This window comes from Anser cygnoides, chromosome 14 (genome assembly GCF_040182565.1).
Source record: "Anser cygnoides isolate HZ-2024a breed goose chromosome 14, Taihu_goose_T2T_genome, whole genome shotgun sequence".
Classification (NCBI taxonomy): Eukaryota; Metazoa; Chordata; class Aves; order Anseriformes; family Anatidae; genus Anser; species Anser cygnoides.
Window position 1 is genome coordinate 5,734,802 of NC_089886.1, and position 13,194 is coordinate 5,747,995.

At 51.9% G+C, this 13,194-nt stretch overlaps 1 protein-coding gene across 2 annotated transcripts in view; it reads right to left on the reverse strand.

Annotated features, from left to right (window-relative positions):
* The window catches only part of MGAT4B (alpha-1,3-mannosyl-glycoprotein 4-beta-N-acetylglucosaminyltransferase B), a 46,304-nt gene that overhangs the window by 8,038 nt on the left and 25,072 nt on the right, over positions 1-13,194 (reverse strand). For both annotated transcript variants that reach the window (XM_066977301.1, XM_066977300.1), the window contains exons 2-6: positions 6,589-6,768; positions 5,735-5,875; positions 4,518-4,651; positions 2,825-2,871; positions 208-321 (exon numbers count right to left, since the gene is read on the reverse strand). In XM_066977301.1, coding sequence (XP_066833402.1) covers positions 208-321; positions 2,825-2,871; positions 4,518-4,651; positions 5,735-5,875; positions 6,589-6,768 — 616 coding nt within the window. The remainder of the gene's footprint in view (positions 1-207; positions 322-2,824; positions 2,872-4,517; positions 4,652-5,734; positions 5,876-6,588; positions 6,769-13,194) is intronic.

Here is a 13,194-nt window from a genome sequence, read left to right on the forward strand (position 1 = left end):
GATGGAAACATTGCAGCTCAAGGTGAGCACTGCAAGGCTGCCACCAGCTCGTATCCCCCCACACCGTGTCTTTGCAGACCCTGGATAAAGTCAGTTTTTGGGCCTCGCCTGGACCTGCAGAAGAGCATTTCCTGCTGGAGTCTGAAGGGGAGATGCTGAAGTTACTTAATTCAGGGTGTGCTTGCTCTTAAGTTCATTGACTCTTACCTGACTCTTTCCTTGGGGTCCCCAAAGGATTCTCGCAGGTGTGAGAAATCAGGATAGAAATGCGGAGAGGGGGAAATTACCTCCAGGAGACCTGAGTGTATTTCCTTTGGGAATCTGGAGGAGAAAAGCAGCAGAGAATGAATACCTCCACACTTGACATACCATTTCCTTGACCAATTCACTGGGTAAACACTGAGCCGCAGAACCAAACAGAAAATGCAGCCTCTAAGAACAACCTCCCCAGCAGCCAATGCACCTCCATCCTCACCGAAGGACAGCAGCGGGGACCGTCACCGAGATTTAAAGCCGCTTGCTCCCTCCCATGGTCTCTAGCAGCCCATGTGTTCCCACAGCATCCCTGCCTCCTCCCGCAGGCACGCTGACTGCTGGTGGCACGCCGGGCTGGTGGCACAGATCATTTCTGCAGGTGACCCATAAGTGCACTGACTGCCCCAGATGCCAGCAGGAGGGAATGACTTCCAGTACTGGTGGAGAAACCATTTTCCCTGCTTCCCTGAACTGCTCAGTGCTTTCTGCAGTGCTACAAAGCTGGCGTGCTGAGAAAGCTGGGGACCACTTGCGGGGGTCACAAGGGGCTGCAGAGAAGTGGCACTGCCTGGCGGGTGGCAGAGTCCCAGCACGTGCCTAAATGACGGTCACACAGACATGGTGTGGTCTGTACCAGCACCCAGGACAGCTGAGATAAAGGACAGGAGAAGTGGGACCACTGAGAAACCAGCCCGAAGTTCTGCCCAAGCAGCCCACGGTTTGTCCTAGAGGCACTGCCCGGTATTTATGGCACTTATGAAAACACGGGGCAGCTTTAGAGAGAAGCCACACGCACCGAGTCCTCTCTACAGGATTGAAGGGCCCGGCAGACTGGCACACCAAAGGAAGGACTTGCTGACATTACTGGCATTTAGAGATTTTCTGAATGTGTTAGTAATTAAAAGCCATTTTGCAGAGATTATGTTATGCCTTTCTGATAAGTTCCTTAAAGCACCGCGCTGTGCTGTAGTTAGGACAGCCAGCAGGAGTTCTACCTAGATCCCTTATGCTGGTAATATCAGCATATATTTTCCCTGTAATGTGGTTAAGAAGCCTTTAAGGGGTCAAACCCATACAAAAAAAAAAAATCTCATTTGTCTGAAAAATATGTACCTACACAAGAGCTGCAAGCAATACCCAGAGATTACTGCAACTGCCAGAGATAAGCAGGAAAAGCAGTTATTTTTATACTGCCCTTTTTGAGAACATTTGGTGCAAGGTTGATTTCCTTTGTTTGTGCAGAGCCTGGAGGATGGGAGATGTGGCAGAGGGAGACAAAGCAGCGAGAATGCCAAAAACTTCTCACTTATTTTTCCCTTCCTTATTCCCTCCTGGAACTGGCAAGACTTCCAACTATTTTCGAACCTTCCCCTCCTCACGCAGCAGCGAAACAGAAGCTGACAAAACCTGCAGCGAGGCAGCGGCTGCTTTCCCCCTCCTGCAACACGAGCTCGGCCCACCCTGTCCCCACACCACCTCGGTTCAATTTGGAAGGAAAATAATGTAAGCCAACAGCGGTGGGGAGAGAAATAAAATCATTAAGCCAATTAAAGTCGCAGGCCATCTCCGCAGAGCACTCGCTGCAGCAGCGCCCAGTAATTTCATCAGGCTGCAGCAGACAATCAGCCCATTATCCCCGCTAAGTGCGTCCCGCAGCCAGCAGGCAGGAGGAGGGAGCTCTGCCAGCTTCTGCACAGCAAGATGGAGGGCTCTGTTTCAGCTCTGCTCCCGGTGCCCAGCGCACAACCCTTCGCTTGTCCCAGCCCCTCGCCCATCATTGGCTCGGGGACGGGCGCTGGTAGGATGCGCTGCCCTTCGGAGCCTCCTGCTTATGTTATGGTTCCTGCGATCCTTTGGAAACACGCAATCGCAGGAGCTGGACTGCAGGCAGAGCCTCTTCGCTCACCGTTTTTTCCTTTGCCTCTGAGGTCTGATGCTGGCAATGCCTGGCCTGGCTCACGGTTAATGATTCACCGCCGGCTGCTGCCCAAGCAGCCCCAGACGAAGCAACGACGGCGCTGCGAAAGCCACGGAGGCTCTGGGATGTGAATCGCAGCTAGCGCGAGGGAAAAATGTTACTGTCGCCTAGCGCATGGGAAAAACAAACAGGCTGGAGTGGGAAGAAAAACCAAACATGGATTTTTGAAAGCAAACTAAGCAAACTAAAATGCGCTAGCATTTGGATGTGCTCACCACACTGCCCAGTTGCTCTGACTCTGCAGAGCAGGTAGAGGGCTGCACAAGGCATGGAAACAATTGCCAGGATTACTGTAAATCTAAATAATCCATCTTCTCACAACACCACAGCACAGAAAGAGCAAAATGGAATGGCACGGCCATGTGTGCTAAATACTGCAAGCACAAAGCAGCCTACTGGAAGCTACATATGGGACACATTTTGGAACAAGCAGAACTGGAAGCAGCAAAAGCGAAGGCAGTCCAGAAGAGAAAACAAAGCAAACAACAACAGCGATACAAAAGGGATGCAAAAAGCATGTATTTTCTCCTTAAAGAAGCTGCCCCACGGCAGGCACAGACCATACCAGCGTAGTCATTCAGAAATGCTTACAAGTTTTTGATATTTTCTGCCACTCCAGCTGTGTACTGCGCATCTGTCTGAAAACAAAAGTTAAACAGCGTTAGATCAGTCAGCCTCAGCCTGTCCTGCTCCGTGTTTTAGAAATCACCTGGAATATTCCCCAGGCATACCGTCAGCACCTCAGGTGTCACCATCCTTTATCTGTGTGTCTCCTTTTTTTCCTTTTAATGCTCTGACGGACTCCTAGGAGTCCTCCTTTGGAGCCAGAATTAGCCCAATCCACCACAGAGCCGAACCACATCAGAAAATACAAGACCCTGTGCATCGTCCCCCCTGCTCTCCTGGTGCTTCTGCCCCTCCGGTGTTTGCACAAAGTGTTAACCGCTGGGCTATTTGCTTCTTTTTTAATACACGCTGGCTTTCACCCAAACAATACTCTCGGCAGAAGAGGATCTCCACCCCTCTTGTGAAAAACAGCGGGTTATTTACATGCTCGCATTTTCATTTCAAGTTCGTTTCAACACTTTTCGTCCTAACCCAACAGCTTGTTCCCACAACCCACCCCGCAACCTGCGGCGGTTTGGAGGCAAAGGTCGGCAGCGCTGCGAGGCGCTATCTGCACGGGACAGAAAACATTTGCAGGGTGACCGGGAAAACAAACCCAAGAACAAAGGGCAGGAGACCCAGGAGCAGAAACGCGCGCGTTTCCTGGCGGCTGTATTGTTCTGGGAGGTTGCATCGATCACGGGACCGGGACCGCGGGTCCGGGCGGATCTGCAGACGCAGCAGTGAAGAAGCTGGGGTCGGCTGCTGCTGCCCCGGCACTGGGTGGAGGTGACACGTGTGATGTGGGGACGCGTGTCACCAGCCAAGGCCAGCGCCTCCACGCTGCAACGGTGACAAGGGAGGGTTTTCTCGAGGGGACAAACAAGGCTCAAGCTCTGTTATGGAAATACCAGCCAGGGACCCGACAGCCAAACGCGACTCTAAACGTCAAATCACGGGTAAAGAGGCTGCAAAAGCAGGCGTTTATCTTTGTTCCGCTCCCAGTAACACGCCACTGAGGTTTATCATCCTCACTGGATTTCTGGAAATTAAGACAAATGCATTTCAGGCTCACAAAAATAATCCTGAGGGGAAAGCCATGGAGAAAAATAACCATCTAACCCCGTAGATAAAAGCAGCTCTTGTGGATTAATGTATCAAGGCTTTTTAGCCTCTGGATTCAGCAACTGATCCTGGGCTCCAGACAGGCGTACAAAGCAGTGTATTAGTCTCAGCCCCAAATAAGTGGGCTCTTGGGTCTGGAGAGAGGTGTTAGAGCTATTTCAGAGGTACGGCTGAGAAACCAAGCTGCTGCTGAGAACCCCTGAGATGTGGCCATGGGGCCACTCCAGCTTGTTTTGGGAACAACCACTCCAGCACCCTGCAAGAGGCAGCATGATTTAGACCAGATCAAAGCACGTGCCACACTGGCAGCTGCCGACGTGAGGCATTTTCCTGCTCGTGCCCTGACCTTCCCTGCCTGAACCAGGGCTTCATTTTGGGTGGGATGCACCCAATGATCCTGGTGGGACAGCAGCCCAAGGCTGGGCCTATCTGCCCTGGCCAGTGGCAAGATCTAGCCTCCGGGCATGCAGCCGTCCCGTTTGGCACCCAGTCTGGCAGGCCCGGGTGGGACGGGGCCAGGGAAGAGGGATCAACAGGCCCAGCTCCGTCTTACCTCAGCGATGAGGACGACGATGACCGAGTCCTCCTTCTCCTGCTGCGTGAGCTCGGAGATGAGGGAGCTGAGGGTGTCTGTCAGGTAGGAGTGCACCTCCCGCTTCACGCTGGGGATTCCCATCACGACGGACACTGCCCAGGGCCAAGAAGAGATTTTAGAGAGGGGGTGTGCTGGGACAAGACGTTTCTCGCAGTCCCCATGACCGCCTCGTGGTTCTCCTGCTTGGTGCCCGGCTCCATCATTAAAACCCAAAGGTGCTCAGCAGGTTGGTGGGTGCCTGGGCTGTGTGGGACTTCCATATTCCAGTGCCCCAGCCCAGTACTGACCAGCAGCACCCCAGTGCTCCCGGCTGGCAGGGCACCCATTGCGGCCAGATGCTTCCAGGACAGCCGGGACCTGCTGTCCACGCACTGCCCGACCTCTGCAAGCACCTGCAGGGGTGGTTGGCCAAGGGCTCTCCTGCACCAGCAGCCTTGCTGAGGCTTGATTTTGGAAACGTGGGGCATGGGAGTGTCAAGGTGTTCACGGCCATGAGCAGCCTAGTTATGCCTAGCTCGGGGTGAGCCCATTCAGCCAGCAATCTTGGTTTTGTACTGCTTTATGAAAAATAGAAAGGAATCAGAGATTCCTTCTTTTCTCCCCCAAAGACCGATGCCTTAAAAAATGCCCCAAATCCCTCCCCTCCAAAGGGCCTTTCCAGCCCATGATGGTAACTTCAAGACCACCCTTGTTCTCCAACCCCCTCCCATGGCCAGAAGCACCTCAGTTTAGGAGGGATCAGTTGGCTGCTTGGCTTTGTGTTGGGATTTGGGAGTGGGGGGGTGAATTGTCTGGGAACCAAAGTCCTACTCCAGGTAGGATTTGTCTCCTAAGACAGGTTAGAGTCTCCACAAAATGCACTGCAAACTGTGCTCTCATCTGACCACCTTATAGGCAAAGCCCAGAGCGCTCTGGAGATGGAAAGCAGCAAAAAACGTCCGAGAGAAGCATTGAGAATATTTCAAGAGCACAGACATCCTCCAGACATCCTGGCTCGCAGAGGCTACATGGCTTACCCACCCCATGTGCCGCTGCACCAAGGAAGCTTGCATGATGCATGCAGCCGTTCCTCCAGTCCTGCTCAGCTCCGCACCGCAGCCAGGCCCGGAGGAAAGGGCAGGGACAGGCACCAGCTGAGAGGAGGAGCACCAGAAGCAGCACTAATTCCCATTTACCTCCAGTGCGCCCCTGTCCCACATGCACGGCTGGCTGCAGACTGTTCTCCTTTGACAGCAAATGTGGCAAATGATGGAAGATGGTGGGAAGGTGCAGCACATTCTTGTTGGTGATATTCCACAGTTTTAACTTGGTTTCGTCTTAAAAAGGAAAAGGGAATCAATACGCAAGGAACCGCATGTAGGAAGAGACTGCAAGGCAAACAGCCTTTTTAGAGCAGCCTGGCCACCCGAGACTACTGCTGGGTTATAAAAAGATCAGGCCAACCTTTAACACACTACCACAAACCCAATTAAAGTTCAGCTGGAGCCATGAGAGCCTTAGAGAAGTCCCAAAATATTTGGGAAGAAAGGGGGAGAATGAAGATCAACTGAAGGCCAAATCAGATCTTTCTGGAGAGATCCAATTTTCTTCAACTGAGCAACTTAAAAAAAATGAACAAATAAATTGGCAAGGGGTGCTCAGCCAGTCTAACTCCTTCCTCTCCCCTGTCTTCAGATACCCATTTTCCATATGGATTCAGTACAGCCATAGGAAACGGTATGTATGACTTGCAAGAAAAAAAAAAAGAACTATAAGCAAGCAAGTTGGCAAAAATCACTGGCAGAGGCAAATCTCAATGTTTAATGATGCATATGCACCTGTAATTAAACAGGAGTTTAAGAGTTCCCAAGTCCATTGCATTAAATAATAAAAATAAAGAACATATCAAGCCCTCTGAGCCCCACAATTTGCTGGTGCCAGGAGGGAGAAGAGCACCGTCCTACCTGCAGCCCTGCACGCACGCGCACCTCTCTACCTTCTCTCTAGCAACCTTCCAAACATCCCGAGATCCTCAGCTCCTGTTATTCACCAGATAAGCTGCTCCAGGTCCGGTTGATATCCCGCAGGGCCTGCTTCTCCGAGATGGCTCGCTTGATCTCCTCCAGGACCAGGTTCAGCTCCTTCGAGCGCTTCAGGCTCTCCTGCTCGGCTGCATGCAGTCGGTCCCGGAGAGCCAGAAACTCCCGCTGGTAGATATCCACAACGTCACCTGCGGATGAGAAAGAGAATAGTTTTCTCCTCTGTGCTCTGAAGGGTTTCAAGCTGCAAAAGTGAAAGCATTCATCCCTTCCCTACCTTCACGAAGTTACAGAACCACAATGAAAAAACTATTTCTGTTTTTCTCTTTAAGTTCAGTTCCTGGGTCATATAGAACTATGACCTGATGCTATGTGACCAAAGCATGCAGCAAAAAATATGCTGCAAGTTAGTTCTTCTTTGCTACACACGCTGCTGGCATTAATTTTAAGAGCAATACTGTGCCCCTCTGCAGCTCCAGCACTTTGGGCATGTGAGAAGGCAACTGCTGGAGCGAGCAGTGGGGACCAGGAGTCAAGTGAAAAAGAACTGGAAGTACTGGTGTCGCTGACCTGGTAAAACCGTGATAAAAACAAGGAATATAAATATTTTCAATTGCCTTGCACCTTGCTTGGGTTCCCTTGTGGTGCAAAAATAAGAGTTTAAGAGCAAAAGCTTTGGGCACGAGATGAGAGCCGGTCTCCAAGAGAGGACACAACTGGGGACCTCCGCACACCAACCCTGAAGCTGTGGCAGATAGGGCCGTGGCCACACAGCACCGCATCCCCATGCTTTCCTTGCCACAGAAAAGACCCTAAAATTCCCTCGCAAGGCCTGCTTCAAAGGGCAGTTTATCAGCAGGGTGAGCAGAAGCCAAACCTTGGGCTCGCGGGGAGGGAGCCGGCACCACGTGCTCAGCTGTGCCACAGACGCGGCTGCTGCAGATGGCCCGGCATGAATAACTGGGGCGAGGGCAGCGGCATCGCAGGGGCCTTCTCCAGATGGCACGGGGCATCTCCAGGGAGAACAAGCCACCAAGGCTGGCTCGAGAGGCTTTTAAGAGTGCTTGGTTGTAGCGGCTGTGGAAGGGATGCTCCTGACCGCAGGAATGGCAGGCGCAAGCAGCTCCTGGCATACTGAGAGGTCTTGTCCACAGAGTGGACAGACAGACAGCTGCTCCCGTGCCCACAGAAACCCCACAGGTTTTCATTCAGCCCTCCCCGTCTTCATGCAAGCCCTGAATACATATTCTGCCTGTGGTGAGAGAGAACGTGCTTGCTGTCCTCTTTTATGGTGAAAGAAGCACTCGGTGCCCCAAAACCCCGCAGGGCGCCGTGGCTCAGTGCTGCGGGCTGGAAGCAGGCGAGGGCCTGCACAACACCAAGTGAAGGGGGGAGAAGTACTGGCAAGGGGGATGCTGCACGGCCACAGCCCCCCAGGAACACCCGCCTCAGGACTCTGAGGCAGACCCCAGTGGTCTTCTGCAGACAGAAAACCAGCCAGAAATGCCTTTCACTTTACTGAGCTGCCCAGGAAGCAGAAGGATGCAATACCATGGCCTGACAGGGGCTGGACAGACGAGGTCCATGTCTAGTGCACGAGTGTAGGCCCAATCCTTCTCCCACCATCAAGTTCCTTGCCATGTGGGGGGCAAACGCAAGCAAGCGTGACGAGAAGATGCCATGGCTTTGAGCAGCGGCATCCCTCCCATGGCACGTGTGAACAGCTGGTGATGCCAGCAGGAAAACGACCTGGGTTTTGTAGCATGGATGGACGGGGAGAACTGCCTAAGGAGCAGAGCTGGACACAAAAAGCCTGGTGCCCAGTCCCGTGGGGACCTGCCAGCACTGCCTCGGAGCAGAGTCCCAAAGGGATCCTAAAGGACAAAACTAATTACGGTCACTGTACCTCCCCTAAGCGAACCAAAATACAGAATATCATGTGGCAATAGTGGCTGGGGTGCTTATATAGATTCAAGTGTTTGGATACACACCTTAAAGAAGCATAATAACGCAATATAAATAAACAAGTAACTTTTGATAGGGCAATAAAGATTTTGTTTCAAGACAACATCTTATCGGCACGCCCTTTTTAAACAACAAAACTACTGAGTGCCTTCAGCTGGAACCAACTGTACAATGGCTGCGAGTGGAATTGGTTACCGATTAATGAACTTTCCTGGGTCACTTTTACCACATTATTAATGAGACTTGTGTACTTAGTAAACACACACATTTATCTGTGGTTGTTCGTGTGTTTTCAGTAAGGTTATAGCTCACAGAACTACACCAAAACATGTTTATCCACCGAATATTAGACCCGCAGCCCAAACACTGCCAGGACAGCTAACACGACCAAAAATACTGCACCGGAGCTTCCAGCATGGGGCTAAATATAAACCAGAGCCATTGAAAAAAGATACACTGACTGCATCAACATTTTCTATTTTGGGGTCCATAAGCAAATAAAAAAAATGTGTTTTGAAGATCAAACAATACGCAGCTCCAAAGCACAGAGTTTCCAAGACAACAACGTTCTGAGTCAAGCGCTCTCTAATGCTTTTGCCTACAACAAACGCCCCCCATGGGGTCCCTTCCCCCCAGACAACCTTGGGGACTCACTGCCTCGCCCCACGCAGCAAGGCCACGCAAGGCACCGGGTCTCCTGTCAACCTTCGGGCCTTTCTGCATTATTTTCTAAGTCGCTGGAAGGTTTGTAGAAACACAGGTTAACACCCAGCACCAGGGGCTTCCACAGGAATTCACAGGAGGGCGTCAGGCTTTAAATTCACCACGATGAACGCGCTCTTTACCTGGTGCTAGCTCTCAGATGTAAGCATTTACCTCTGAGCTCCCACATTGTCCAGATGAGAGGTTTTCACGCACATATCTTTTAGAAGCTGCATCTATGAGGAGCAAACCTCGCTTTGTGTTGTGGCAGGGAGCAAGGGCAGAATCACACGTGGCAGCACCAAGCCTCGGGATCTCGGCGCACCTGGGTTTAGGGTTAGGGCTGTGCGGCTGCGAGCGAGTCCCCGCTGCAGGCATCAGGCCTCGTTCTGCAGTACCTGGAGCAGAACGCAGGGCTTTGTGCTTAATGGCTTTTTCCAGAGCACTGCACTTCGTTTGTGTCAGACCGAGAAGGGAAATGTCACTGATTATTCAGGCACTAATGACCTGCCCGCTGAAGCCAAGAGCTGTACTTTTCATTAGGCTGCGATGGTGATGTGCAGTCAACCATTTGCTGCTTTTCCGGCTAATGGTTGGAAGTGAAATTGTATTTGTTTCCAGTGCTCTTGTCCTATGATGTCTTAGTAGGCTTTCCATTCTTTAATTAAAATTTCATGAAATTTAAAAGCTGATCGATCGTGACCAGTTACGGTGACGGCTTGAACGGCCTGAGACAAAGCCCGAGATGGGCGTGCAGCTCCTCACGACTTTCCAGTAACGCCGTTTCACACTCGTGAGGCTGCGATGACACTAAGATACAAGCCTGCTTTCCTTGCATGCCCCTCGACTGCTAACCCAGGGAGGGCCCTGAAAAACCACCGAGGGCAGCAGGGGGCAGGGGCGAAGCCGGCTCCCACATCTGCAAGCCAGGCTGGACGCAGAAGCGATTTGCTGCTAATTAGGCTGAACAAATCTTTCAGGTAGTGGCAGTTCAGCACAGAGCCTTTCCTGACCTTTCCAAGCAGCAAGGCTCACTGTCTCTGTATTTACTGTAGTCCCTCCCAGCACAACAGGGCAGAGCTCTTAAAATATCCTGACAACAAGTGTTGTGGGACAGAAACTCCTCGCTGTAACTGTATTAAAAAAAAAGACTCATCTTGTGTTTTTCTGAGAGATAACACATTGCTTCGGGCTTCAAATACACTGCTTTAATAAAGATAGAAATTCAGTGTTAGGCGGGAGCCTGCAGGACAGAGCTGGGAGTCTGGCTGAGCATCAGGCCAACGGAGCCTCACACCGGCTGAGCATCGTGCTGACCGAGCATCACGCTGACCAAGCATCGGCTCCTCCCTCGGCTCCGTTATCTCTCCCCATCTGTGCCCGGCAGCAGCTGCCAAGGTTTGTTTTTGATGCGGGGGGGCCCCCAGCTGATCTGCTGTGGGCTTCTCAAAGGTTTCAGTCCATCCCAGAGGCACTTGCTTAGCACAAAGGGAGAGAAGAATGTTGTGGCTTTGCTCTCACTGAAGTGACAATGAGGCGAAGCGGGTTTGCCAGCGGAGGGAAGGGCTGGGATGCCCGCATCCACCCTGCTTGTCCACTTCCAGTTTTTGAGTCAAAGCAAAAGACCTAATCTCAGCCTAAAACAGCAGATGGGCACAAAATCAGGCCAATGCCGACAAAGCCCCCACTCTGAAATCTCACGGTCATTCATCCATGTGGACACACATATATATAGTCAGGAGTCCTATAATCCTGTGTTCTGTCTCTCAAATGGCGTTCAGCTTCCCGGGGAGCGGGTGGCACGTTCTCCGTACGCCCACATTTCAGGAGCACTTGCCCGTGCTTTTGTTGTGTGCAGATAACCTCTGCCGGCAGGGCTGCGACGGGCAGCTCCCTCCCTCCCGCTCAGCCTGCCCTGAAGCCAGCGCACCGCCTCTGCTAGCTGGATTTGCCTCTCATTAGGAAGGCTTTTGAGAGACTTTGCTTAAAAACTAAAGACAACTCCCAGGCCTCTAATCTGTTTATAAAATCTTGGCTTCGAGAGCGCAACGGCGCATTTTGACCCTTCTGCTGCGATCAACACAAACACCAGAGTTTCCAGGGGCAAAGCAGCCAAAAGCAAGCGCAGTCGGTCACAACACAGGGGGAGTGAGAGCAGAAAGCTAAACTTTCTCTGTAGACATTATCGAGCACAGCGAGCATCCCAACCTCGTCCGGAGCGAGGTGCAGGCGCCCTCGGCCCCAGGTGATGATCGTCGATTTTACATTTTGATGTTTAATGATTTATATAATGCTGGCACCGCTCCACACATCACGCTCTGGACTGCCCTGATTGAATCGCAACATTCGTTAGGTGTTTGCTAATGGAATTTCACCGGACCGTTAAAACGGGTATCAGGAGTGACTGCGCCGCATCGGTGAATTCGGTTCAGCTGCTGAGATGTGCAAAAGGCTGGTCCTGCTGCGGCACACAGCTGGGACAGCCCTTGCACAGCTACCCAGCCATCAGCAATAACTCCACCACAAACATTTCATACAATCAAAAGCTAAATTTTGCCATTTGCTTGTTTGGCTGTGGAAGGAAGAAACCAACTTTAGAGACGTGTCATCAACAGAATCCCAAAGCAACCCCAGCAGCCGCAAGGCAGGGACTGCTGGGCTGTGTGGAGCTGCAGGTGACAGCTGTGACAGCCCACAAATAGAGACGGTAAAAAAACTTAGTTTAGTAGCAGGGAAGGAAAAAGATAGGAGGGCTCAGCAGCCAAAATACCCCCAAAAGTCTCTGCCCCTGCTGGGCAGGATGAGATCGAGCAGGTCTTGTCCTTCAGGTCTTAAGAAACACCAGCTGTGCTCGTGCATGATGAGCAAGGTGTTGAAATCCCACTTGCAGAGAGAGGCCTCCTGCTCCATGGGCCGGCAGGCTGATATTTGCAGCCTCAAGCTCGTCTTTTAAAACCATAAATACTTTGACAGCTTAGGATATATGCACCCGCTGGAACAAATCAAACACCGTCGGGGCCAGATTTCTGGGAGCTGTATCTGCCAGGTGGAACCAGGAAGGGCAGGAGGGACCAGGAAGGGCAGGATGAACATCCCAAAAGGCTCCCGTGGTTGCAAACAGCCCGGGGTCCCAGGCAGGCTTTCTGCCAAGCTCCGTGGCTGCTCAGTGCTGCCATAGCCCTGCCCATCCCTGGCAGGGCAGGCAGGCAGGTCCTGGCTTCATCGCGGTAATCAGAAAGAGCATGCCAGCATTGTCACGCAGCAAATGCAGGTGCTTTACTTGCTTTCCTCAACAAACATTATCTGACAGAACATCACTGCACCAAACCACAGGGGTACTGAGTCACAACAGATATTTTCTAGCCACTGCTTATAAAAATACACTTCAAGTTTCTTTATTCATTTTCCATTAGCATTGTTACAATTTGTGGTTAACACCAAGACATAAAGTACCATAGAAAGCAGAGTCCTTAGCAGCACTAGAAAGCTCATTGTTATTGGGAAAACAGCTGTAGGTGCAGAGAGAGGCAGGCAGGGCAGGGGAGGGGGAAGAAAGGAGGCAGCACAGGGGTCCCCAGCTCAAAGCAAATGTGTCGTGCGTGACGGTGCTGCCACGGTCACTGACGGGGAAAGCCAGAGTCACCACGGTGGTCAGGGGTGGCCAAAGAGGTGATCAAAAACACAGTATGGGATGAAAGAAAACCTGAGTTTCTAAAATGCACAAAGCCCTGGTGCTGCCTGTGGAGCCCCGGGGGGATGCAGGCACCAAGAGCAAAATACAGAAATTCAGCACTAACAAACCACCAGGGACGGGCCCATCACCTGTGCCTACACCATGTCAGATGGCCGGGGAGGTACCAGAAGCCATCAGACTGCTCTCGGGCACCAGCAGAGCAGATTTCGGGCACTGCTCCCGCAGCCCAGCTCCGTGGGTGAGCCATGCTGAAGGA